Consider the following 26,665-nt stretch of genomic DNA (forward strand, 5'->3'; position numbering starts at 1 on the left):
GGTCTACAAGCGTGGGAGAACTAAAGCAGCAGAACTTTGAAACAGGAAACATTATGGGACAATCGGTTCAGCAGGGAAGCTTCAGCAGTAGATAAGATTGTGTGGGCGAGTAATTAGGCACTAATTAAGGTGCTGGAGTATCAGGGCAGAGCCACAATATGAAATGCGAAAATAAAACTGTCCACAATTGATTGGGTGTTAAGGTAAATCTGACAACGTTCACGGGTGGTAAAATTGATATATTTTTTTTCCCCACAAAAACTGATAGAATATTTAGTGGGGGGAAAAAAGAAATCTGAAAAACATGAAAGCCACGGCGGGCCGCAGGAACGGCACGCCAGAGTTTCCAGCTGACAGGTACCTGTGAAATCACGGGCTTTTCATCGGCTAAACGACAGCGCTCGCATGTTCGCAATCGCAACGCGTCAACTCGGCGTGAAAAAACCCACGGGGAAAATAAAGGCGGATATCTGTTTTTTTTTGTTTTAAACGAACATCCAGGCCGAGGAAAATCAAAACGGCCGCACGTTCGGATGACGTGGCGAGGCATAAAATATGCTCTTTCTGGAGCCTCAAAGACCTTTTGTCTTGCGACTCTGACAGCTGTGCCTGAGGAGCTGTAATTTTAAACGTTTAACTCAATACATCATAATTCCATACAGCTGCCATGTTCCCAATATTGTGGGTTATAATGGAAAACGGATATATTTTGATAAATCTTTTTCTGTGACAGGTGAACGTGACATGGGGTCTTGCTGAACGTCTCCTTAGAATAAGTGTAGCCTCTTGAGAACCATGTTAAATTCCAGTTAAGACATTTCACCTGGCCCAGTGGATTATTGAGTAGTACTGTTGTCTCAATGCAAGGTTGAGGGTTCGAATCTCACCTCCCTGGGCATGCAGACTGTTGCATGCTCTCCTCATGTCAAGTGGGGTTCCTTCCACAGGTCAAAGACGCAGGGCTAGGCGAACCGGCATGGCTGAAGGGCCTGTAGTGCATAGTCTGGTGCTGTCTGGGATAAACACCACGCCATGCCCACCCCCCCATGGATGGATGGATGGAGAGACCACTCCGTTTTACCAATAAAGCAGGACAAAGATAAACAGCAGAGTGGAGAATAGTGTACAAAACTCCAAGTAAAGATTATATATTGATTCTGAAGTGATCCATCATCCATAACAGCTTGTTCCATGCAGGGACACAGGAGTCTGGAGCCTATTGGCACAAGGCAGGGAATAACCCAGGATGGGGCGACCCCCCCGTCACAGGATATGAACAGTCATACCTACAGACAATTTACTAAATCCAATTCTCCTTAGCATGTTTTTTTTTTGGGGGGGGGGGGGGGGAAGCTGGAGAAACCAGAGCAAGCCCCACCACAACAGAAGAACATGGAACTCCACATACATGGAGCCATGGTGGGGACTCGAACCCCCCCAACTGGTTTCTAGAGATGTGAGGCGACACAAATCCTCAACTACACCCCCACCAAGCTGAAGTCAAAATTAACACCAATTTTTTCATGTTTTAGGGAAAAAAAGCCCTCTAAACAGAACCTGGGCAGAGGTACCACAGCGCACTGGAGACGCCACAAGGACGATCTTGGAAGCAGCGAGACCACCGACGGGCGAACAATTCAGAGCCCCGGCCATGAAACACCACGGTAATCCACAGCAGGGACCATAAAATGAGACCCGGCGAGATCCTTACCGTGTCGGGACGAGGGCCTCAGAAAGAGCGGAGCAGACAGGTGCTGAGGGCTGATCCACATGACGCAACCCTTTCATCAGCATGAAGAACAGCAAAATTGAATTTGTTCAAAGGCAGGAAGATGAGGCGGGGAAAGGGTTCACCTTTCCAGTAAACTTTATTCCAAAGTGACGATCAAGGAGAACGTGTGGAGAAAGGAACAGAATGGCGGGGGAAGGGAATCGGCGAATCAGGAGCAGTCAAGGCCTGCTTACAGACCATCGTCACGGAAACAGGCTGCCTAACTTCAACTGATGATGTAACGGCAGCGGAATGAATTGTGCAGGATCTGTACTTAGCGGGCTAAGTTTCTGTAACTATGATCGGAAGATCGCTGGTTCGAGCCCCGGCCTCATCAGAACAGTCACATGTTTGAGGGCCCTTGAGCGAGGCCCTTAACCCCCAGCTCCAGGGGCCCCGCACATTGGCTGACCTGCACTGTGATCCCCAAGCTATGGAGAGTGAGATGAATTTCATTGTACCTCTATTCATGCCCATGCAAATGGCAAATAAAGGATTTATCTTATATTCCTCCAGGTGAGAGGATGGTGAAACAGAGTCTACTAAATCGAGAAGGAACAGGAAGCAGAAAAGCCGGCCACGTCATTCACACAACTGAAACATGGATTTTACATGTTCAATTTAGAACCATGGATGTGCAGACACTCATGGACCCATGGAAACAGATCTGCTGAACAGTGAAAGATCACGCAGGGCGTTTGAATTCCAAATCATTGGTTTGACCTGCAGTATGTTAGTTTTAATGACCAATTAATATGCATCCATTTCCCCCAAAATTATTTAGTTTCTCACTTGGCCGAAGAGCAGAAATTAGTTTAGTCCCAATTTTGAAGGACATTCTGTATGAAAATATACAGCACAGAGGCAAAGTACAAAGAGGATAATGACTCTTTCAGGGTCTGAAGCGTTTCAGCTTGGGGACCGGGGAGAGAAAGCGAAGAATGGAGTCAAATAAACACAAAGAAATCGGACAACTCAAAGCGATTTTTCAAAACCAGAAAGGCAGCTCAGAGAGAGATTTATGGATCAATGGAGAGAAAACAAATACACAAGCAGAGGCATTAACCGCAGAACAGCAACCAGCGAGTCAAAGGAGAGATTTTCCAGCTTTATTGAGAAGAAGTCTTTCCCAGTAAAATGTGAACTCTCTGGAAGAGAGACTGCCAAAAGGTTCTTCGAGGTGACACGTTCACAGAGTAGGAGACAGCGCCCCCAGCTTCGACAGGTCTGCTGGGGTACTGCATGGGATAATGACAAACAGGTAACAGGAAAACAAATAGATGAATATAACGGAAATATTAATGAGTGCCAACCTATAACTTTAGTGTGCACTCATACGACGTGCATGACAAGTAAAACTCACTTCCACCCAGTAAACTACCTCCTATCTATTCGTACAATTTCAGGCATCTCCCCTAACGCCGTGATTTGTGACATTCTAATACAGATGTCCCATGAAGCAGAACAGTTTCTTCACAGAAACAATGTTATTTCAGACTCTGCAGGACACAGTCCATCTTCATCAAGATCCCTCCCCCTCCATAAAGCCCCACCCCCTTTCTAGACCACACCCATTTGATAGAATCCTTGCTCATCCCCAAGACCACTCCCCCATCAGAGGCCCCTCCCCCTCACCAAACCACACCCCCTCCTAGGCCCGATCTTCCCGGTACTGCAGGTGGAGCTTCAGCACATCGTCCTGGGACACGCGCTCCCAGCCCTGGCTGTGCACACGGTACAGGTTGACCACGCCGCCGCTGTAGGCGTCCCGGTAGGTGGCCTGGTAGATGGCGCGCCGGCCCAGGTCGCAGGCCTCCTCCACGCTCAGGTCCTGCCGCAGGCCGCTGTCCACCACGCCGTAGGCGTACATAGAGCCGGATCCCACGGCGAACAGATCCCCGCACACGCGGTTCCCCTCCGAATCCACATAGTACAGCCCTGACAGTGAGGGAGAGAGAGGAGGCACAAGGGCTATCAGCTAGGGAGAGGGAGGGGAGGCACAAGGGCTATCAGCTAGGGAGAGGGAGGGGAGGCACAAGGGCTATCGGCTAGGGAGAGGGAGGGGAGGCACAAGGGCTATCGGCTAGGGAGAGGGAGGGGAGGCACAAGGGCTATCGGCTAGGGAGAGAGAGGGGAGGCACAAGGGCTATCGGCTAGGGAGAGGGAGGGGAGGCACAAGGGCTATCGGCTAGGGAGAGGGAGGAGAGGCACAAGGGCTATCGGCTAGGGAGAGGGAGGGGAGGCACAAGGGCTATCGGCTAGGGAGAGGGAGGGGAGGCACAAGGGCTATCGGCTAGGGAGAGGGAGGGGAGGCACAAGGGCTATCAGCTAGGGAGAGAGAGAGGAGGCACAAGGGCTATCGGCTAGGGAGTGGGAGGGGAGGCACAAGGGCTATCGGCTAGGGAGAGGGAGGGGAGGCACAAGGGCTATCAGCTAGGGAGAGGGAGGGGAGGCACAAGGGCTATCAGCTAGGGAGAGAGAGGGGAGGCACAAGGGCTATCAGCTAGGGAGAGAGAGGAGGCACAAGGGCTATCAGCTAGGGAGAGGGAGGGGAGGCACAAGGGCTATCAGCTAGGGAGAGGGAGGGGTCCCAAAGGACACACATAGCAAGTCCACAGCTCCTGGTTTATCGTAATTATAAGCACCGTCTTTCCAGAACCCTCCGATGACATTTGCATTCTGTCCTCACTTCATTTACTCATCTTCAGCAATTTATGCTACGTGTTCGAAAGGCTACAAAAAAAACGTGGAGATAATATTTGCCAGCCTGCTTAAAAATTCACTGTAAATAATACAGAAATTAAACTGGGTAACCTTTGGTGCTTTTACGGTCGGCCTTGGAGTCTTGGGCGGAGGAGGAGGAAACAAGTTGACAAATTTACCAGAATCAGACGGGTCTCATAAGCTTTTTTATGAGAAGGACAGAGAGCAGGATGATTTTGTGATGAGTTATGAATCCAGTGCAGACAGAGGCTGTGAGTCATGCACAAACTACAATATCGGTGTAATTCAGACTCCTAGAGGACACTGGTGAAACTACAGCCTCCTGTGACCTTTGGTGAAGCAGAACTTAAACCCCCCCACACCCAGTCCACCTGTGCGCTGCGGCCATCCGAGCTCACGGGTCAACTGGCAGATTCCACGCCAAGCACAAGCTCATCCCTCATCTAAATGATAACTTAAATCACGTAAGGAGCGGAGTCATAGGGAGACTGGCTAAAGGTGGATGTCAGGGCACTCCCCCATGCCAACAGAGAGGCCTCCCAGTCGCACAGCAGATTCCAGTGAAAACTGCCTTTCGACTCGGCGTGCGGCCCTGAGGTAAGAACAGGGTCACCGCATTTTGGCTGACGTGACGGCATCCAGGCCCGTTGGTGCCCAGCCCAAAGTCCACAGTGGATGCCCAGGAATCCGAGCCTGGCTGAGACAAAGCCGGAGCGTGGGTCGGCTAGACGGTAATTATCTCGTCCCACTGGAGATGTGCACCGTTTCAAACGCCTTTTTCGGTCTTTGTGGCCATTCTCTGCCGCTTTGGCGAGTTTCCGGGCTCCAGGGTTTGTGGGGGGGGGGGGAGCGCATTACTCATCTGTTCCCTTTGATTACCCACCAGGCCGGCGATTACCGCAAAATCAGGGTGACGGACACTCATCTGTGCTTAAGCGGCGGCCATTGTGGTGCGACGGAAAATCAATGAGCGCTTCGGCGCCGTTAGCGTCTCGGCAGCCAGACTGTGTGGGAGTCCGGCCCGGGGCTCGCGAAAATAAACCAGCGCGTCGTTTTATTAGCGAGCGACTGGCGCTAAAAAGCCCTCTGATAGCTCACAATCGCTATCAAACGACTAAATGACAGCCTCCCTGTCAATTAGGCCCCTCGCTTATAAACACAGCGGGGATCCAGCTGACATTTCAACGCTTGTGAGGCTTCTGACGACTAGAAATTATTTAACAAGCGTCCGCCCCAGCAGAGCGTCTTTGTTTTAAGATGAGAGACCCCCCCTCCCTCAGCAAAGATTTAGCCCTCTGTTCCGGCCATGCCGCAGTTAGGATACCCCTACCAAATACAACGCAGCCGTGGTAGCTGTTGATTGAATGCTGCACAGCAGCCATAACAACACCGACCATTCGGTGTTTGTGATCCAGGTCACAGACAGAACCATGACCAAACAAGGAAGCAAAAATATAAGCTTAAAGGCCACACTAGAATAACCGTTTCCCACACCAATGAAAGTCAAGCTCCTTTAATCACCAAGCAAGACATAGTCAGCGTATGCAGCCCTTTTGTTTGCGTTAATGCGCTGGTTACTGTTAATAATAGCAGCGAATCTAACACCCTCAACCAAAAAGCTGTAATGTTCCTAACAGAGCAGCTGCTCTGCCCAGAAATCGTAAAGCTGAAAAGTTTTCTAATGCAGTACGTCTTTTATTAAATGTTGGATAAACAGCCGTTTATTGTTACTTTTTTTATCAACTGTATAAAATAATGTTATTTTTCATACAAATCAACTCAGATGAAACAATATAAAAATGTACTTTTTCAGGGTTTCCAACTCTCAAGCATCAGCAATGACACGCTTTCAGACTCACGTCAAGGCAAGAAATCTTACGGCATATATATATATATTATTCAATTATAAACCTAAAATTAGCTACATCAAAAACGTTGGGGTAGTTTGCAAACCCAAAGTAATACAACCATTACATATATGTCACTTTTTAAATCTTTTCGAAATAAGACCGCCCACACCCAACCGTAATGGTGAATAAAGCGATCAGTTCTTTTGGTACTTATGTTAAAAGCAAGGCTTTTATTTTATTACCGGTGTTGGACTAAGATTAATTTCTCAAGATTAATCTATTGAAACCAATAGTTAAATCAATGAGGAAAAAAAAACATACAACATAAACACGAGTGTATTATGGGTTTTATGGCTTTTTTGGGGGTGATAGTGATTCTGCTGCTCTGAGGATTGCTGACTATCCCATTGTTCTCTTGGTGGGTGAACGGAATGCTAACGCAGTGCCCATTAGCAAAAACAAAAGGTGTGGTACGGCGTTAAAGGAGATCGGAAAAATGCTGGTGCTTTTAGTGCTAACAGCTACAGGCACATACTGGACAGAAAACAGCATCGAGTTTCCTCACCCATCAGTGTGACAGTAATCTGTTAATATTATAAATACTTTCCCCCTTAATTAAACATGATTAAATTTATTCTTTAGATGCTTAAACACAAGAATAACTTGACTTGACTTCAATCGAATCAGCCAGTTGGGCAACAGTGATTGATCCAGCCCATGTGACTCATGCTAGTGGTTTAATATGACCGCTGGCGCTGAGCAAGTGAGTAAACTTAAAGGCCTCTTTCACTGCTCCGGTCTCTACGCGCTGCAGGACATCATCGCACATCTGGCCACCACCTCCAGTGACAGAAATCACACCACATGTTCTGCTGAAATCATAAATACCCCATCGATTGTGTATCCAGCTGACCTACTTGTCCTGAAGCCTTCCTCAATCACACTGCCCCCTCCCCTTGCCAAGCAGCCGCCGCTATCGATTTTCCATTACTGTGTCATTGTGCGCTAGTCCTTAAACACACAGCGTGTGATGTATAGCTGCCTCACTGCTTCATAAAGCATTGTATGTCACCTCCCCCTAGTGGTGAAGGTCAGCCAGTGCGCCTATGACTCCTTTACTGTTCAATTCAAATAGCTAAAGCAAATCAAGCAGAAGGGATGGTCTAAGGCAGGGGTCTCAAATTCCAGCCTTGTGTAGCTTAGATCTTTCCCTGTTCCATCACAAATGATTCACCTCAAGAGCTGTGTGGTAATTAGCATAAGGAGTTGAATCAGGTGTGTTAATGAGGGGAAACCCAAAAATGTGCAGGGCTCCGGCCCCCCAGGAGTGGAGTTTCAGACCCCTGCTCTAAAGTATCATCCATTTCATTTACTTAACAGGTAGCCAGGTTACAATTATCCTCCTCATTTTTAAAGCCAAAAAAGGAACACTTTACAAACCATTAACAGTTCTATTTGCAGTCATATTATCCATATGTAAAAGTGTTTACTAATGCAAGTCTAACAGATGCTAATCATACATTAATTACACAGGCTAATTGCACTTAAGCAATCAGTAGCTGTGTGTGTGTGTAGTGAAATACTGAAGTCTGAAAGCTCATTTTATGGGGAAACATATTCACTGAAAATATAATTTAATCCCTGTTATAGAATTATGGAGGAGAGCATTTGGCTCTGTTTCCACCGGGGTCTCCAGACCTCACCGTAAGACAGCACGGCTAGACCTCTTTCAGAGACACAGGGATCCTTACTTTACCGTAAACTCGAATAAGAAATGGCTCAGTTTGCGTTACCGTCCTCCTGCAGGGGACAGAGCTGGACAGTCTCACCGTGTAAACGTACACGGCGACTCCACAAGCTGGGCTCCGAGGTTCGGATTTAAGCAAAACGGCTCTCTGAGATGTTTAAGTTTGCCAATTAGAACTCGTCTTCTCCTGCGGATTCTCCTTTCTATTGGTCAGAGCTCTTGAGGCCCCACCCCCCCGGCGGGTTAAAGGTCAGGCTAGGAGGAGCCCGTGAGGCTTACCTGGGCCCCGCTTGTCCCAGCCGCACACCATGGTGCCCATGCTGAGCCCCATGCCCTTGTACTGGTACACCATGTTGGCCAGCAGCTTGGACGCGGCCGCCACCGAGATGCGCTCCTTGTTGCGCAGCTCGTACACGCGGCACTGCCGTGCCAGCAGCCGCTCCCAGAAGCTGCAGTCCGCCGCGCCGCCCGCCATGGTGCCCAGCAGGTACGGGTTGATCTCGATCACCTTCTTCACCGTCTGCGAGGCGATGTAGGAGCCGGCCGTGGCCCGCGAGTCCACCGCCACGATCACGCCGTGCTGGAACTGAAAATGGAGCATTTAGCTACGCGGAACCTTGTACCACAGTCGGCGAGACAGGCGCAAGCTAAGCGCATCTGCGCTGTGGAATCCCTGAAGGTCTATTTGGGATAACAAGGCCATCAAAACCTCATGCTTTGCCGGTTTCCTACAGAGGGTATTCACATGATGTCACAAGTGGGGGGAGGTTGCTACGGTTACATCCAGTGAGTGGCAGCGTTAGCGTTAAGCTCGGATGCCACAACAACACATCTAAAATAGGAAAGAGCTGTCGTGTGACTGACTGTACTAATCAATTTAACGACAAATCAGAGCTCTCTTTTCACAGACTGCCGAAAACTAAGGAGAAGAAGCAAATGTATCGCTGCAATCCACAGAAACAACTGGAATCCAACTGGAATCCAGGCTCCAAAGCATGGACTAATGGTTGCCATTTCTGGCCAAATAAAAGTAAAATAAAAATCTCTTTACAAACCTGTCCACATACAAGCAGAATATCCACTAGTGTCTTCGTTACTAATTTCACCAACAAATTCCGCCTTCAAGTATGATCAAGGACCAAGGCTTTTGTATGCCTTCAGGCTTTGCCTAGTGCATTTCCCCAACATCAAAATCAGGTACATGTAGTTCAGTTTCAGTTTCAAAGGTTTCATTGTCATTCCTATACATCAACACGCCGTGCAAAGTAAAGGAACGAGATGCGATTCTTTGGGTCCCAGTGCAGAGTACAAAGAAACTGAGATATAAGTTAAAGCAATGGCATGAAAAGTAGCAGAATTATAATAAACAGAAATAATAATATTTTTTAAAATACAGGAAATCGATAATGCAAAGTGGCCAGAAAGTGACAGTGCAGTCTGAGTGCAATGAGGTGCTAAATGAGGAGGGGGGGGGGGGGGCACATACACAGATATCAAGAAGCCTGATTCTGGCCACACGGTCGACTGGATCTTTGCTATGGTATACAGATCCATGTTAAATCCAGCAGCTTGTAATTTAACTAGATAATCGAATGTTCTGCAGTTTTCCCAACTAAAATCAGCCATGTTGTGGCAAGATCTGCCACTCGATTCATCGGGGGGGGGGCGACCTGTTCCAGCGAAAAGTGACATCATGCATACCCTCTATAGATACCACGGTTTGCTCCCACAGTCCATAAATTGGCTTCTATAAATTGGCTGTAATGTTTGACAGAATGAGTGAGTGTCTGATGAATAGGGCTGGGTATTGTCAGTTAGCCCATGATACAATACATCACAATACCAGGGTCACCATTCATTGCATCATGATATTTCCATTGTATTCCAATGTTTAACACTCCAATATAGAAATAAATTAACTAATAACATTTCTAAAGGCTCAAAATTGATTAATGGCCATTAACAGCTTATAACTACCAAGGATAAGTCAGTATCTTGAATAAAGTTGTTGCACGCCTCAACCCCCATTGCATAAACTATACATTTCTTTGTGCACACATAAAATACACTCTTGTGAAATGTTAAATCGAAAAAAAAAAACAGAATGAAAAACATTTGACTTATATTTCAACATTTCAGATGTAGACATTTTTGCACTTCAGTGCACTTAGCACAGGCTACATAAACAGCAAATGTTGAGGGAAAAAAAGTCTGTAAAAAAGGTCGACACTGCCATCTGCCGATGTTAAACGGTAGTGCAATAAATTAATAAATCTAGGCAAAGGTTCGAAAAAATTCATGAAAAAAAACACGACAAACTGAATCAAAGTCATGGATTGAGACAGGCTCCAGCCCCCTTAGCCACCTGGACCAGGGTATGCTGCTAGATCGGGTGGGCAACCTGTTCCATGGAGTGCCGGTGTGGGTGCGGGTTTTTGGGGTGGCCTCTCAATCAGCCAATAACAGTGGGTTCCCCAGGACTGGAGTTGAGAACCACTGTTTTATTATTGGCTGATTGGAAGGTCATCCCAAAAACCTGCACCCACACTGACCCTCCATGGACCAGGTTCTCACCCCTGTGATAGATGATGGATGGATGGGCAGACTTTCCAAATCACATTAGAGCTCTGGGGGTACGTGGAATATTAATTCACTTCGTAAATCTCTAGGGACACAAAAAAACAATCTCTACAAACTAACAATTTAAAGCACAACTTCGAAGCCAACCCAGAACCTGAGCACAGCATCTTCAAACTTTGAACATGTCCGACCTGTAAGTTATATTACTTCAGGGCAACATTTCTAATATGAATACGTGAACTGCTTCTGACAGACGAACTTAAACTTCTTGTGAAACGGTGGCCTTTAAAGTTATTTGTCACAGACCGTTGCCATTCATTATGTCAGACTTTGGCCTGTTTGAGCTTGCCTGTAGCAAATGTACAAAAAGTATCGTAATAATATAACAATTGTTCGACAACGTGGACTTACTTTGAAAGCCAACGTAGTGGTTCCATGGAGAAACTCAATCTTCCTCTCGGGGCCCTCCTCGGTCTCAGGGTAAAGGCCAGATTTAACAGCGAAGCTGGGCCCGTCTCCCGCTTCGGACGCGAATCCCAGCTCGGTCTGATCCAAGCCGCTTCCGAACGCAAAGGGCCGGTCAGAGCGACCGGAGAAATCTGCACAATCACCCCGTAAAACACTTGCCAGCGCCATCTTTGTAAGGATTAGTTGACAAATAACGCATTTCCGGTTTCTTACAGATAAGTCTGTCGCAACAAAGCGAATCGGCAACATAACTGCACTAACAATTGCGTTGGAGCGCCATCTACTGATTCGGATGACTTTCAAGCGGTAAAGCTGCAACAATGTCCTTCATCCGCAAATATGTTTTTAATAACTTCTAATCTGTCATGGAGGCTATGAAAAAATCATTGATAATTGCAAATGAAAAATATAACAATCAAGCCAGTTTTATACAAAATTACAGTTTTGGTACAATGCAATTCCATTTCTCATAAATAAATACAAGACCGTAATCATCTGTGACTTTTCTGTCGCCCATTGAAAAAGCACAGTATACGTTTTGCAGGGATGATTAAAGGCAAACCTTTAAATCACAACAGAGTGGAGGAATGACAATTTATTTACAACAACACCTTATCAGATACACACTCTCAGCTTGAATAATTAATATTTACACAGCGCTAACCCCGCCTCCAGCCTTCCTGCCTCACTTGTGTTTCATGCCGCACTTTTCCTGCTCTCCCTGCCTCATCTTCCTCTTCTCCTTCTCCCTGTAGTACTCCTCCCTGAGGTCTTCCCTCTCTCTGCACCTCCATCCTTGGGAGTTGATGTAGAAGACGTCCACGCAGTTCCCGGAGTAGGCATCCCTGTGGGTGGCCCTGTACACTGCCTCCCGGGCAAGCGAGACGGCCTCGGACAAGCTGAGCCCCCACCGCAGCTCGCAGTCCAGCACGGAGTAGGCGTACGGGGACCCGGAGCCCACCGAGAACAGCTCCCCCTGCAGGCAGGTTCCATCACTGCACACATAGTACAGCCTCGGCCCGCCAGCCCATGGCTCCTGTCTGACTTCCTGCTCTGCTGCTGTAGCTCCTGCTCTGCTGCTCTCTGTCGTTGAGGCTCGGCTGAGGCCGCCATCCTCTACACGTCTGCTGTGTGTTGCATCTTCCTCTCTTTCACTCTCCGTTCGCTCTGCCTTTGCACCCAGCTCCTCCTCTACTCCACTGGCCTCTTGTCCCAGTGCAGTTTGCTCCTCGTCTGCCTCCGTCCTCGCTTCTCCTGCAGCCTCCCCCTCTCCCTCTCTCTCGCAGGCTTGTCCTGCACACTCCCTGGTCTCCTTCCTCCCCTTAGATCCACATCCTTCTTCTCCTCCCCAGCCTGTCACTTTCTCCTCCATCACCCACAGGTCTTCCACAGGTGGGGATGCCCCCCCACGCCCCCCATCCCAGCCACACAGTGTTAGCGCCACACACAGCTCGGTGCCTTTGAATGGATGCAGCATGTAGGCGAGCAGTTTGGCAGCGCCCCCTACTGACAGACGCCGGTGGTTGCGGAGGTGGTAGAGGCGGCACTCGTGGGCCAGGATGCGCTGCCAGAGCATGCAGTCGGCTCCGCTGCCCGAGGTGGTGACCACCAGGTGGGAGTGCACCGGCATGATCTTCTGGACGGCCGGGCAGGCGATCAGGCCCGAGCAGCTTGCGCGACTGTCCGCCGCCGCGATGACGCCATCCTGGAAGACAAACCCCAGGGTGGTGGTACCATGACACAGCGAGAATGGCGGCTGGACCGATGACAAGTATGAGGAGGATAGGAAGTCTTTGCCATTGAGGGAGGGAACATATAGCTGCAGCGGGCTGCTGCCTTCCTGCAAAAGGTGACCCCCTCCCACCTCGTCAAAGTGTGGCATGGTATCTCCCACAGGCATGGAGAACAAGGCCGGAGAATTCCATCTGGGGTATACGGGGGGCTTTCGAATGCCGCACACGTCTTGCAAAGCCATCGTTATCGATCCTAAAAATCCTGTAAATCTACTGGAAATCTTATAAATCTTAAAAACTTGGTAAATAATTAAATACGAATATTACGATGTTAAGAAGCTACAGTAATCTTTAGGTCTTCAGCTTATCACTCTACTGATTCTGAGCCCTCATTAAATGGTTCCTGACCAAAATCAGTCTACAGTTTGCAACAATAGAACCATTTAGCCTAAAAACAATAGAGAATGAATGGAATGCAACAACACAACCATAACTCCAATGCTAATCAATAAAACCAGCGCAAAAGAGTCTCACCCTAATCCTAATCTATCCAAACTCACTCACAGTGCCATTCCAGATAACTAGCACCCATCAAATAAACACACTTCCAGCTCCTTCAGTCTCTGTCCATAAAACTCCCACATAAAGGAGTGTTTCCCAGTATATATACCTGCGTCTGACGCTTTGTCCTGCCATGCCCTGCATGTGGAGTCATCCTCTCGCGGCAAAACGAAGCGCATCGGACACGCCACTCTTCCTTGGGGAAGCGGATTCACTTTCGCGACGCTTCGCTATCATGATGCTCTCAAATGAAATGTCACATCGATTTACTGGTCTGTAAGTTAGACATCGAGATCTTTGTTTGAAATTTGATTTGGTGTCAGAAGAAACAGACAGCACGGCACAGCTGTTGATTGTGTATACTGAGTTCAAAACCCCTTCCTGTGTGCCCCACACTACATGCAGATGTGCTGTGAAGCTCTCCAGGTTCAGAGGCCGTAACTGGAAGATTGCTGGTTTGAATCCCACGACTACCAGAATAACCATATCACCGGTGGACCCTGGAGCAAAGCCCTGACCCCCAAAACTGCTTTATTTGTCACATATGATGCTTTTCCCACCTGCCTCCTGAGTTAGAAAGGAAACACATAAAGCAAAGAAAAAACAGTGTAAGACAGCTGATGATAAATAATATTCAAATAACAATAAGAGAAACAGTTAAGACAATAAAATAAATAGTAATGAAATCAGTAACTGTAAAATGAAAATGGAAAATGAAAATTGTGGGATAGTATGAAGTGCATAAAGCAAAGTGGCATGTTTGGTATAGGAGGCCTTAATTAGTATACAGATAGCCTGAGCTTAGAGACTCACCTGTATGTGCCTGGGTCTAACAGGAGAGCAAGATAGGTCATTGTACTTTAATCCACCTGTATAAAGGGGCAGCGTGTGGCTCAGTGGGCTAAGCCGTGTTCCTGTAATCACAAGGTCACCGATTCAAGGTCACCCTAACCCTAACTCCCAGCTCCCTGGGTGCCCCAACAGGTGGCTGTACTTTGCAGACAGCTTACTCTACAAAGAGCAAGTTGAGGGAGTCATAAAAAGAATTTCCCCACAGGAATTAATGAAGTATAAAGAAATAATACAATTAAGACATCCTATTCTATCAAATGGGAAACTACATCAATTACTTTACACATTTGTTACATGTATCACTTCCATTAAGCAATTACAGCAAAAACCTTCAGGTTAGTTCATGCATTTTGTGGTGTCCGTCTCTCTCCTCTATTCCTTGTATTTCCTTTGTTATTCTGTCATTGTTGTGGAAATGCAGAGATAACGCCTGTGTTACCATGTTTCTGGTGTGTTTGTGGTACGATTCTTGTATGCATATGACTGGGTCTCTTCACTGGAACACACGGAAAAAGGTGCTTTTACATAAGCCTGAAAATCAGTTTAAATAGCAATGGTGACCATTTAAAAAGTTTGATATTTGAGTGTTAAGCAGGTTTTTCTCATTTGACAAAGGATAGCAAAAAAAAAACCTCGTTCAGTAGCACTGTGCTGCCCCCTTATGGCAGGCATGTGAATTTGGCTGTGTGTTTTTTTTTGTATCGGTGTTCTGTCGATAAATGCTACCGTAGTGCTAATAGCCCTAACCATAACTCTGACTCAAACCCTAAACCTAACCCTCCAAAACCCCTAAAACCCTTACCTTAACCCTAACCCTAAACCCTAAGCCCTAAAACCTAACTCTAATCCGAAGACGGCGGAACTGCACATGCTCAAAGGCTCGCTAGCACGTCTCGATAGGTAGTATTTTATGAAAGAACACCCTGTAGACGTGTCGTGATTTTCTCTCCGCTGAAAAAAGGCTGTAAAGCTAAACTGGTGATTTTCCACCTTTTGTTAACCTTTTCTTGCTGAGCCTGAAAGAGCACACGTCTGTTAGTAGTTGTTATCTGTTGTGTTAAGCTTATCCGCGATAATTTTGTTCTGGGTGATAAACTTAAATGTGTAGAGAAAGCGGCAGCAATGCTAACACGTTAGCCTGTCTATGGCATTTCCAATGTAATGTGAGCATTGAGCTAACCGTTAGATACCTGGGGCAAATACTCAGTGAAGGTTTCGGGATATGTTTATGTTTACATGTGATGTACATGCTAGTTCATGACTCAGTGTGTGATATTGTAAAATCAAGTTAATTACATCAGAAACGTAATATTTTATTTTTCATTTCTGTATCACAGTTTTACAGTGCTTCTGACAGTAAACACTTTAAAACGTTCCTGCTGACTCCTGGATGCTTATTGTGGACCTGTTATGCTATCTGTCAAGCTAGAAAGCAGGATTACGACCTAGTGAGGGCAGAATAAACACTTCCAGAAATGTCAAACAATAGCCTGTCATTTAGGCTAAATAATGCTAAGGAGGAAATTAAATACCACCAATAAGTCATGTGGGAAAAATGATATTTGTTTATGAATTATAGTCTAAGTCTCTCAACATAGTACTTTAGCTATTCATGTTAAACACGCAAACCTAACAGCTCATCACATAGTCAGTTAACTATAGTTTCAAACGCTAACCAACCTTGGTTAAAAATCATTTTAAATCGTTTAAATGTTGTACCTCTACATTGCGTGCAGAATTATTAGGCAAGTACCTGTACTATTTCCGGACATATTTTTTTTTTTAGAAAAGTTGGACAGACTTGTAATAATAAATTCTGAAGTTTTCTTTTACAAGTAAATGTATTTAGAGAGAAAATGTTGCATTAGACTTTCACAAACAAAGATAAAAGAAAAGCTCTTGATTTTCAGTGTGCAGAAATATTAGGCAATCAGAAACTAAGTGGATTTTCTCACTTCACCATCAACAGAAATAATAATAAAATTGTCTTATTCAGTCTATATAAAGGAATAACAAACTTCACCAAGTTTATTATCCTGTATAGCCACCTTTCTTCTGAATGACCATAATGAGCCTGTTCGCCATTGAACCAGTCAAGTTTTTGCTATGATCCCCACCTATATTAGCTACGTCAGCCAGGACCGCCTACCAGACGCTGCTCTGAGACGTATACTGCTTATCATCTTGGTAAATCTCATACTTTAGTCAGGCCCTGTAGCTCTCAGTGGGCATTATGTCAGGCGATGATGGAGGCCTGGTCATAATTCAGTCACCTTTCTCGGCCAATCTATGGAATGCTTTGATGCATAGGAAGGGACTCTGTCCTACTTGCATATCATGGAGTGGGGCACCGTCTGGCAAGAATATCATGGGGTGGGGCATAGGGATGCTCATTTCGATTAATTTTCCCAACCGACAACCGCCGTTCGTTAACCGAACATTAACCGTTAACTGATTAGATTAGAATATTAAACTCCTCTGGGGTCGGCGGTCCCGCCGGCGGGATCTGACAGAAATTTCGCCAAACCATTTAGATAACTCTGCCCGGTTTTATCATATACACATTTAAAAAAACACCCTCAGAAACCTTGGACGGTCTACTTTTCAAATATATATATATATAGGTAGAAACTAAATATATTTTTATAGCTTCGTGATACGAATAGAAAGAACAAGAGTGACTGACTTAAGCGTCTGCGTCTCGAAGCAGCTCTGATCGCCTTCCCACTTGCAAATTGCGCTATTCGCATGATAACAACATGATAATCCGACAATTAGTATTGGATAAAGAAATATGTGAATACGCCCATTGTGACCGAAATAAAACAAGAGCACATGTCTGGGTAGTGTTTACACCGATCGGCAACAATATACCACACGGATACGTCTCTGCCGCTGAAGCTCTGCGCCAATGTTTCGATTTTCAGCAGCAAATCTCGTACCTGTGTTCATGGCTCAGTGGGCTAAGCCTGTGTGCCTGTAATCACAGTCGCCGATTCAAACCCAGTGTATTTAGAACGTGAAAAGCGATCTTCAGCTGAGATGCCACAAAACTTCATACTACTACTAATAATTAAAATATATATAAAAACATTTTAAACCGTTTAACTGATTAATATTCGGTCAAAATTAATTATTTCGGTTAACGGTTAAACGGTCAAAAGGAGCATCCCTAGTGGGGCACAATCCTGCATGCACATCATATCCTTTTCGAAAGCTGCTGACTTCTTCCTGTACCAGTGTTTGAAGAAGGTATAGTGTAGAAATTGGCATTAGATCTTGTGGTTAATTTTTATACCACCTGGAAGTCTGAAAGATCCAAGAGAAGATACAAATAAAATACACACTTGCCTAATAATTCTGCACACAGTATAAAATCCAGTTGCAGCATCGGGGAAGTCACTGCACATGTAGACTGTATACAGTACTACACCAGTAGATGGTGTATTTCAGTCATGACTGAGACGGCTCTCTGGTTCAGTAGCCTATCTGAGTCTCTCCTTCACTGACTCCTTCCCCAACTCATTCACTCCTTCGGGTTTCTTGTTCAGAACGAAGACGAGAGACCGCAAGGAGTGGAGAGACTCGTTCATTATGGAGAGTGTTTTGCGACGATATTCAATAAAAAATGTGTCATTTAAATGATCATATTAGAAATGGTCGTTTAAATAATTATTTAAATGTGTCACTTAAATAAATATTTTTTAAAAATCATTTAAATGACCGTTTAAATTATATAATTTAAATAATCCTAAATTTCCTTCTGGATAAATAAAGTATCCCTATCTCTATCTATAATCATTAAATGGGATATTCATTAATTGAATATTGTCACAAAACACCCTCCATAAAGTAGAATTGTCTTCTCACATCAATCATTTTCAGTACACTGCCTTCGGTGAGGTGAAATAACGTTATATAAATGCAAAATAAATAACATGAAATAAATGATGTAAAGCGAAAATGGATATTATTGGATGCAGGGCCGTGAGTTTCATATTAACATCGTGGAGGATCGATGGTTATATTGAGGTCAGCAGTGTGACATGATGTCGGCTATAAGGCGGTTTTGTAGTACAGTGTATACAGTTTGTTTTTTTTGTAAACTATTGCTGTTATTGTTACAATATCCATCCATCCTCCAAACCGCATACCCTTCTGGGTCGTGGGGGGTCTGGACTCTATCCTGGAAGCTACGGGCATGAGATGGGAACCCAGGTTGGGGGACCAGTCCATCACAGGGCAAGCTCATGCACCATTCACACCTATAGGCAATTTGGTAACTCCAGTCAGCCTCAGCATGTTTTTGGACTGTGGGGGGGAACTGGAGTACCCGGAGGAAACCCCACAGTGACATGGGGAGAACATGCCAATCCATACACATGTAACCCAGGCGGATACTCAAACCCTGGCCCCAGATAAATTGGAATTTATCTTTCCTTTTTAGTGTTATTCATCTTCAATATGGTAACACTGAAGCACAGGGTTAACTCCGTCGCCCTCCAGCTCCCTTCCTGCCCTTCCCAGGATTCCTCTGGTCCCACCTCCTGCTCCAGATGTGCCGCCGCTCAGCCCAGCCTCTCATTCACCTCGGCCCCCAGTGCTCCACTCACCCCATCCTTCTGTGTCTCCTCCCCAGTCTAACCCCCCCAGCCTCTCATTCACCTCGGCCCCCAGTGCTCCACTCACCCCATCCTTCTGTGTCTCCTCCCCAGTCTAAACCCCCCAGCTTCTCGTCAACTCCGGTGTATTTCTACCCCTCAGTCTCTTCCTCCTCGGTCTCCTGGCCAGCTGCCCCCTCCATCTCCTTTAGTGCCCTTCCCTGTTGGTTCCCCTAAGCCATCCTGGTCCCTGCCTCAGGTTCCTGGGCCTATCCCTCAGTCCCTTAGTCCTGGCCTCAATCTGTCTATCCCTGGCCCTGTCCCTCAGTTCCCATGTCTTGGTCCCCAAGTTCTACCCCCAGCCATGTTCCCTCATCTGGTGTCCCAGTCCCAGTCCCTCTTGTTCACCCTATCTGTGTTTGTTCCCCTCCTGTTCAAGGTTCTGGTTCTGTCTGTCCGATACCCTGGTTCTCATTAGTGGTTTCCATGTCCCCTCCTGTGCTGTTTGTTTTTTTCTTTCCTCTTTGTAGCCCTGGCAGTGCCCTCCCGTGCCTGGTTTTCACGTGCTCGGTGGGGGGTACTGTTAGAGTTGGTGCTCGTCCATCCCAGTCCTGTGTGTTGAGTCCCCGTTCGGCCAGCAGGCGTCGCTGGCCATCTCGTTCCCTCTGTCTTCATACTGGCCCCTAGTGTGTTTTCCTTGTTCCCCAGACCACTGCATAGCTCAGTAGGTTCAGCGTGTGGCACCAAGGCTGTAACCCTGCATTCATGGGTTTGAGGTCTCACCTGTTTTTCTAGTGTTTTAGTTTTGTTTCCTTGTTTTAGTTTATCCTATTTATGTCCATTTTAATTCCATTCTACTTCCTAGCGTTAGCCCTCAGTTGTGTGTCATTATTACTAGTGTTTATTTCCCAGCATGTAGTTCATTTGTCTTAGTTTTGCTATTTGTTAAAGTTGCCCAGTTTCTGTGTATGATATTTGTTAAATTTGTCTACCTGTGGCATGTTTTCCTGAACTGCACTGATTGGTTAATTGTACTGATCATTCACACCTGCCTTTTATTTGTCCTCATTACCTGTGTATTTAAGTGTCTGCCATTGTGAATGTTACTCTGATAGATGTTACTCTGATAGATGTTACTCTGTGCCTTGCCACTTTGTAGGTTTGTTTAATCTCCTAGCCCCACTCCTGGTGTTGCACAGTTTGATTTCCCTAGTTTTGTGCTCTGTTTTAATAAATCCCTTTGTCTTGGAGCGGTAAGTGGCTTGTCACCCCCCCCCCCCCCCCCCATGCCTTGCCGTAACAAATTCTGATTGTCGCTTAGTCCTGCTCCATGTGTTGTGATGTTCCCTAGTGTCATGTTATGTGTCTTTAGTTGGTTCTCTTTTCCCTGTTAGTTTCTGATCCCTCATGGTCCCTTTAATTTGTGCTTTTCTCCAGTGTTTTCTGTTTATTTAATAAACCCTTGTTGAGGACAGTCACCTTCTTCCCGCCTGCACCATGCCCCGCTGTGACAATGTGTGAAGGTAACATTTTGATTTTCTTATGACTTTACTCTTCTCTTAGATTAACTTAAAGACAACCTCTTTGCACAAAAACAAGGTAAAAAGTATATTTCATGTTACAAATTACAATGAAACACTAACAAAATGACACATTTCCTTTAACAACTTTACAACTTTTAGTCTTTTGAAGACACACACAGATCGACATGCCTGCCAGCCAGCCAATGTGGGTAACGGATTCATCGATGGACTTCATACTGTACCTACGTTTTAGCAAGCATGTCCACTCTTATCTGTTATCTGTAATGTTAGTGTGCCCGGGGGGGGGGGGGGGGGGGGCAGCCAGTTGACCTTGGACCCCCAGAGGTTTTTTTTCCTTACTTGGGAGCTTTTGGTTCCTCTCCTTTCTTGTCTTCAGTCTCATTGTGAATTTTTATACCAGTGCACCAATGTGCATTGGTGAATCTTACCATTCTTAGTGTGAAAGGATAGGGTTTTAAAAAGGTTGTGGTACAAACTGGATCAAAAAGAGTTAAGAACAGAGAGTATCAGCTGGGAGGTTTGAAGTGGCAAACAGGGTTTTGCATACTGGTCCAATTATAAGCCAAGCAATTCTAAGACAAGGGAGGATTCCTTCTTCTTCAGGGAGTCAAAAAAAAGCTTTTTCAGCTCATCGCTGTTCAACACCTCATACAGCTTCCTCATCCTCTCCTGGCTGGTACTGGCAGCACGTATGTAACTGTACTTTTCCTCTCCAATGTGCTCATGGAGGTCGTCCAGTATGGGGTCAATCAGTGTCACTCTCTGGATGATGGCTTCCCTGTGTTGGTCTACAAATGCCACACCTGAATGATGAGATACCACTTGACGATGAGCTGGGGAAAAAAAAAAATCACTGCTAATACAGTTAATAGGCCAATGATGGACTGAGACTAGTTGCAGTTCGGAGCTGTCACTGTGAATTTCAAAACGGGAACAAATTGTTTGCAAATGATACAATTATCATGTAATTGGCACTGACAGTATGCCTTTTGATAGATGAACTAAACATTGCTGAAATTAATCATTTGCTCTAAATAGATTTATAGGTGATGATTGGTATTCATTATGGAAAGGCTTCTGTAGCCCTACTGAGAAAGGAACCCGGACACAGTTCCTATTATCATCTGTTTAGGTTAAAACTGTTAACTTAGGTAAAGAATTTTCTGTATGTTCAGTGAGTTATGGGATGATTAAATCCATCCTTTGACCTCATGAAAATGTATTTGGATGCAGTGTGAATGTCGTTATGACATCAGAAAAGGTATAACGGGCTGAGCAGGAGAACCTCAATGCTACCAAAGCAGGAAGTGACACCAATGCCTGTATTAGAGATGCTGCCAATCAGCAACATCTGTGTGAGTCCAAACAATGACAGTTTGGGTTCTTTGTCCCAGTGTTCATGGTAATAAATCCAACCTACCTGTATCAGTCGTAGATGGTGATGGAGAAACAGCACCTGAAGGAAGAGACACCATCTTGGTTAAGGATTTCTTTGAGGGCTTTTTGGTTAGTTACCCTGAAATGGTGTCAGGTATTATTCCAGATGTTTGTGTGAATTCCTGTTAAATGAGGCCTTTCCTGTTTCTAAATGACATTAAGCAAACAGCAGAACGTTGCCTTTCACAGTGCAGTGAACAGGGAAGCATTTTCTCTAAGTTAGATCCACATGAAACATTAAGCAGTTAGAATCAGGGGGGCACACTGCCCACACTGGAATCTCTGCCCAGTGGTTAATCATGTTTGCTTGTCCTGATGGTCTCACACAGACCCATCTGTTTATTTCCACATAGAAATAGCACGTTATCACCTCTGAGGTTGACGATGCGCCGCCACACGACTTTACCGCTCTTCTCTTCCAAGACACTCAGCTCCACTTCCACCACGTCACGGTTCAGCTGTACCTCAAAAGTTGGGTGGATTGTTGGGTCAAAATCACATTCAAACTCTTCAATCTAGAGGTGAAGAGGGGAAATTGCTGGTGATGTTCTGAACCCTGTTTAAAAGTGTGAACTGTTCCTCACAAAGAGCCGAGGTGTGATTCACACCCCCAACCCTGGAGGTATGAGTCACCCTGGGGGCTTTAACTGCTACATTTAATTCACAGTGTATTTTGTACTTTTGTAAGTGAAATAACTGTTAAGACCAATCAAAAGTTTGAGCACACTTGCTGGAAACAAGGTTTTCATCGTTTTTTTTTTGTAAATGACAAAATGCTCTGCAACACCCAAAACATGGGGCACCAAAGCAGGCTTTAAAAAAATACTTCCTGGATTCCCCAGAACAGCCACCATTTGTCCTGATAACAGCCCCAAAACCATGAGGCATTTGGTTCAGCAGGAGATCACCTGACGTCTTCCAAGTCCTTCTGCAGCCGTTCCCAGAGACTCAGGGCACTTGCTGGTTGCTTTGACTCTTCTGCCTATTTCACCCCATACAGGATTAATGGGACAGAGGCCTACAGACTGGGAAGGCCCAGTCATTAGTGTAAGGTTCCCTTCACTTTCCTTGTTCCCCAGATAGTTATTGTACAATTCTTAGGTGTACTTTATGTTATAATCTTGCTTGAGAATGAAGGACTGCCCACTCAACCATATTCATTATAGAAGAGTGTTCCTCAGAAGTTAGTCTCAACTGTACATCAGCTGGCCAATAAAATCGACACTGACAGCCTCTTACTTGACATTGATAACTGCAAATGCAGAACTCATGCACTCACCCCTCTATGTTTTACAAATACATGGTAGTTGGACCCAATTTTGACACATTTGGGCATAAAACAGACCTGCACCCCTGTTAATAGACAAGGGTATACAGTTTAAAGCAGATAATTATGGTTTCAAGCTGGTGCACTCAAACTTTAGAGTGGTACTGTATGTCAGTTGGACATTGGATATATTAACACGTGTTCTTTGGTCGTGGTTTGGGTCGTCACCTCTGGCTGGATCCACCTTATTGCCTCCTCGTCACTGGACATCCTGTACCGCTCATTATGAATGAACGTGCACTTAGAGCTGGTAGGAATGAGAATGTTTTGTCTCTGTAGCTCCTGCTGGTGCACCTGCATTGTGTAACATTGACAATGAGAATTGTAACCTGTCCACTGGCTTATCCATCTTCATCATCCACAATGTCTTAGTTTTACAAAAAATGAAAAACCTTATAATAATGCATGATGCAATCACACCTCATTATGTAATAACAAAATGTAACAAGTTTTCATCCCATAATGCAGAGTTGTATAATAACGTGTTGTAACACACCAGAGATTAGTATTAATTTTTGAGCTTTCAAATATTATCGGAGTGTCTGTGCTGGTCAGAGGGTGTGACTGGGTGGGAGACTGTGTGTGTGGCTGAGCACCGGTGAAATATTCAGGCATGGAAATGCTTACCTGGTCAGGAGGCACATTCAGGGGCAGCAAGAACACATTCAAGATTTTATCTATGGGTCGGAGCAGCAGTAGCACTTGCCCTCGGACCTTGCGGAATATTTTCCTCTTTATGAAATTGAGGATTCTCTTTATGACACCAAAACCAGAGAGGCTGGTGACGCTGATGACCACATGTGTGTCTGTCACCTCCTGTGGCCACAGAATCTCCATGTTGTCTTTGGTTACATGTGCTACAGCCAGGTTTTCATCTGGAAGCAAAACTGATTGATTCTTATGGGAAGAAGTAAGAAGCCTTCAGTTTGATTCCTAAGTCTCCCCTCTATACATTAAGAATATGTGATATTAGATAAAGCTGGAAGATTCACTTTCATTTTGCTTTGCTTTCATTCCTCCATTACGGGACATGCAGTTAGCACATGCCACACCCCAGGTAATGTTTATGTGACACTGTGCGATCGGTGTATGGTGTTCGGTAGAAGGAAATAGTTCCTACTGTACATTAAACTGCTCACTACAAAGTCTGTAGATTATCTTGAGTAACCAGGTTTCTGATTAGAGACATTACTATTTAATTTTCGAATGCATTTTTTTGCTGCATTAAAGACCACAGAAGAACCATTCAGTCCCATTTTATCTGACCGAAGCCTGACATTTCTACAGCCAATATCTCCAAAACTAGGCACCTCCCAGCAGAACAACCTATATGGATAAGTGGCACTAAATCCCTAATAAAACACACAGTATCTTTTATAGGTTTTGGGGTGAACTGCCCCTTTAAACAAAGCAAGTCACAGTCTTTCTGTAACCCAGAATTTGTAAACCATCCTGGCCAAGTGCGATAAGAAGCATCTGAACCTTCACATTAACCTGTAAAATTTACCTGCAGATGACATCTCACAGTGAGGGAGGTGTAGTTCCTTCAGGGTCCCTTGGGGACACTCGATGTTAAAAAGGGGCCCCGCCAGACCACAGTTGCCAAGGGCCTTGGGGGCTATTTCCCAGGAGCAGAAGCTGTAGATCACCTCCCCACTGGACTCCATCACAAACACCAAGCCTGTGACGCAGCAGAAGAACCTTCCAGGATGTTTTGCCTGAAACCTGTATCACAGAACCAAGGTTGGGGGAGAGACTCTGCCAGTGAACCCAAGATGGTAACATACTGAGTGTGTCCTCTGCACTGGAGATGTGATTTGTATTTGATGTGGTTAAAAGTCACTGGATGAGACAGCTGATGAATGCATGTCTTCATTATCCACTTGCAGGCTTCACACAGTGATGTGGAAGTTCAGTTACATAAGACACAGCAGAATTACCTGTATTCTCTCATGTTACTTGTTTCCACCACATCTGGTATAAATAAATGCTTGTTTCCCGATACCTGAAAAAAAAATTAAAATGATGGTGCTGACATTTTCATGACTGGGGACTTATGTTATCGATCATGTTACCTTGATTCAATCCCGTTTTCACAGTGATTCTGAAATTATCACAGTATCCAGCTTCAGTGCAATAGCCTCTCATTATGCATGTTGAATTTAAATATTTCAGTTCAGTCCATATGTTTGGCCTTGATTTTTCAATACTTGTTTCACCACTTCAGTCAAATCAAACAACTCACCAGTTCCGGCATCCAATTCCAGGCGACAGTGACAGAATGCTGCAGAGATGAAGGCTTCTCACTCTCCATCAATTTTGTTGTGTCTTCCATATTACTCCTACATATTACAATTCATCATTAATACACGCTTGTGTACAAATACGTCCCACACATTTCACTTCCCAAAAGCCTTTTCTCTGTAACTCAAGAGCAGGTAGAACAGCCATTTGAAACACTATAATGCAGTCTCACTGCAGGAGAACTTTACAAGTAAGGATTCAGTTATCGGTGCTCCACTGGAAAAAGCTCTGAGAGGGTTTTCTAGTGTCTCTGGAGGGACAGACATCTGTTATAAGGAAATTTATAAGGGGCAGCATGGTGGTTAGTGCTGCTGCCTCACAGCAAGAAGGTCCTTTCTGTGTGGAGTTTGCATGCTCTCCCCGTGTTCACGTGGGTTTCCACCAGGGACTCCAGTTTCCCCCCACAGTCCAAAAGTGTGGTTGATTGGCAACTCTAAATTGGCCCTGTAATTGTGTGTATGTTCGTGCAAGTGGGTATATTTATCCTTATGGGGACATAATGTTCACAAAATGTGATAAATATCCATTTTTTTAAACTCTATTTTATACAAATCAATGACTGCTATGAAAAAGCTAAAAATGCAAAAACTCTTGCATTTTGTTTGGTTACTTATGGTTATGGTTAGGGCTGGGTAGGGGTTAAGGTTGTCATAGTTAGCGTTAGCATTTATCCAATAGATGTGAATGAGCGGTCCCCATAAGGATATGTATACCTGACTATGTGTGTGTGTGTGTGCCCTGTGGTGTGTTGGCGCCTGCCCAGGGTTGGTTCCCGGCTGTGCCCCTTGTTCCCGTCCCCTCCGCGACCCCAGTTGGGATTAAGCGGTTACAGTGATGGATGGATGGAGGGAAATTTGTAAGAAGGTCTGGTCACACTTTATTTGAGGGGACATGCATAATGTAATAATACATTCTTGCTTATGCATTAATTAAAAAGTAACTAAGTGTTTGTTATGTACTGATCCATGTTTGTTCATCATTAATCAATCATGACAATTCATGTATTCCATTCAGGCAGTTTATTAGTTAACAGTTAACTAATTGGTTACTAAAGGCAAGACTTCATTTGGGGCAAAAATTACAACTCATATACTACTCAAGAAGAAATCATGAACTAATATAGCTTTCCCCATGAAATACATTTGAAAATGACAATATTTTTTAAA

At 45.1% G+C, this 26,665-nt stretch overlaps 3 protein-coding genes across 13 annotated transcripts in view; all 3 read right to left on the bottom strand.

Moving 5' to 3' along the window:
- Positions 1 to 2,858: 2,858 nt before the first annotated feature.
- psmb5 (proteasome 20S subunit beta 5) lies at positions 2,859 to 11,404 on the bottom strand. The gene is made up of 3 exons (XM_023832671.2): positions 11,084 to 11,404; positions 8,372 to 8,678; positions 2,859 to 3,709 (listed from the first exon to the last, which is right to left on the bottom strand). The coding sequence occupies exons 1-3, from the start codon at positions 11,387 to 11,389 to the stop codon at positions 3,423 to 3,425; spliced, it is 900 nt and encodes a 299-aa protein (XP_023688439.1). The 5' UTR covers positions 11,390 to 11,404; the 3' UTR covers positions 2,859 to 3,422.
- Positions 11,405 to 11,720: 316 nt separating this feature from the next.
- On the bottom strand, positions 11,721 to 17,346 carry psmb11a (proteasome 20S subunit beta 11a). Of its 5 annotated transcripts, none has more exons than XM_072711145.1 (4): positions 17,229 to 17,346; positions 14,248 to 14,348; positions 13,544 to 14,001; positions 11,721 to 12,845 (listed from the first exon to the last, which is right to left on the bottom strand). In XM_072711145.1, the coding sequence occupies exons 3-4, from the start codon at positions 13,586 to 13,588 to the stop codon at positions 11,826 to 11,828; spliced, it is 1,065 nt and encodes a 354-aa protein (XP_072567246.1). In that variant the 5' UTR covers positions 13,589 to 14,001; positions 14,248 to 14,348; positions 17,229 to 17,346; the 3' UTR covers positions 11,721 to 11,825. The 5 variants fall into 5 exon arrangements, with proteins under 5 accessions (XP_072567246.1, XP_072567245.1, XP_072567244.1 ...); XM_072711144.1 differs by lacking the exon at positions 17,229 to 17,346 and adding an exon at positions 16,560 to 16,691; XM_072711143.1 differs by lacking the exon at positions 17,229 to 17,346 and adding an exon at positions 16,436 to 16,642.
- A 3,124-nt stretch (positions 17,347 to 20,470) lies between these two features.
- Positions 20,471 to 26,665, bottom strand: part of LOC111854530 (NACHT, LRR and PYD domains-containing protein 1a allele 5-like) — a 39,891-nt gene continuing 33,696 nt past the window's right edge. For 6 of the 7 annotated variants that reach the window (XM_072711152.1, XM_072711146.1, XM_072711153.1 and 3 more), the window contains 8 exons: positions 25,441 to 25,537; positions 25,136 to 25,200; positions 24,703 to 24,920; positions 23,823 to 24,070; positions 23,364 to 23,489; positions 22,239 to 22,383; positions 21,852 to 21,887; positions 20,471 to 21,264 (listed from right to left, as the gene is read on the bottom strand). In XM_072711152.1, coding sequence (XP_072567253.1) covers positions 20,987 to 21,264; positions 21,852 to 21,887; positions 22,239 to 22,383; positions 23,364 to 23,489; positions 23,823 to 24,070; positions 24,703 to 24,920; positions 25,136 to 25,200; positions 25,441 to 25,537 — 1,213 coding nt within the window. In that variant the 3' untranslated portion in view covers positions 20,471 to 20,986. The remainder of the gene's footprint in view (positions 21,265 to 21,851; positions 21,888 to 22,238; positions 22,384 to 23,363; positions 23,490 to 23,822; positions 24,071 to 24,702; positions 24,921 to 25,135; positions 25,201 to 25,440; positions 25,538 to 26,665) is intronic. The other variant, XM_072711148.1, reaches the window with a different exon arrangement.

Source organism: Paramormyrops kingsleyae, chromosome 4 (genome assembly GCF_048594095.1).
Source record: "Paramormyrops kingsleyae isolate MSU_618 chromosome 4, PKINGS_0.4, whole genome shotgun sequence".
Classification (NCBI taxonomy): Eukaryota; Metazoa; Chordata; class Actinopteri; order Osteoglossiformes; family Mormyridae; genus Paramormyrops; species Paramormyrops kingsleyae.

Coding starts and splice junctions, on each gene's coding strand:
- psmb5 (XM_023832671.2), bottom strand. CDS start 11,389: ATGTTGCCGATTCGCTTTGTTGCGACAGACTTATCTGTAAGAAACCGG. Junction 8,679..11,083: donor CCACTACGTTGGCTTTCAAA/GTAAGTCCACGT, acceptor CTCCATTTTCAG/TTCCAGCACGGCGTGATCGT. Junction 3,710..8,371: donor CTGGGACAAGCGGGGCCCAG/GTAAGCCTCACG, acceptor CCTCACTGTCAG/GGCTGTACTATGTGGATTCG.
- psmb11a (XM_072711145.1), bottom strand. CDS start 13,588: ATGACTCCACATGCAGGGCATGGCAGGACAAAGCGTCAGACGCAG. Junction 12,846..13,543: donor GGACAAAGCGTCAGACGCAG/GTATATATACTG, acceptor TTTGTCTTCCAG/GATGGCGTCATCGCGGCGGC.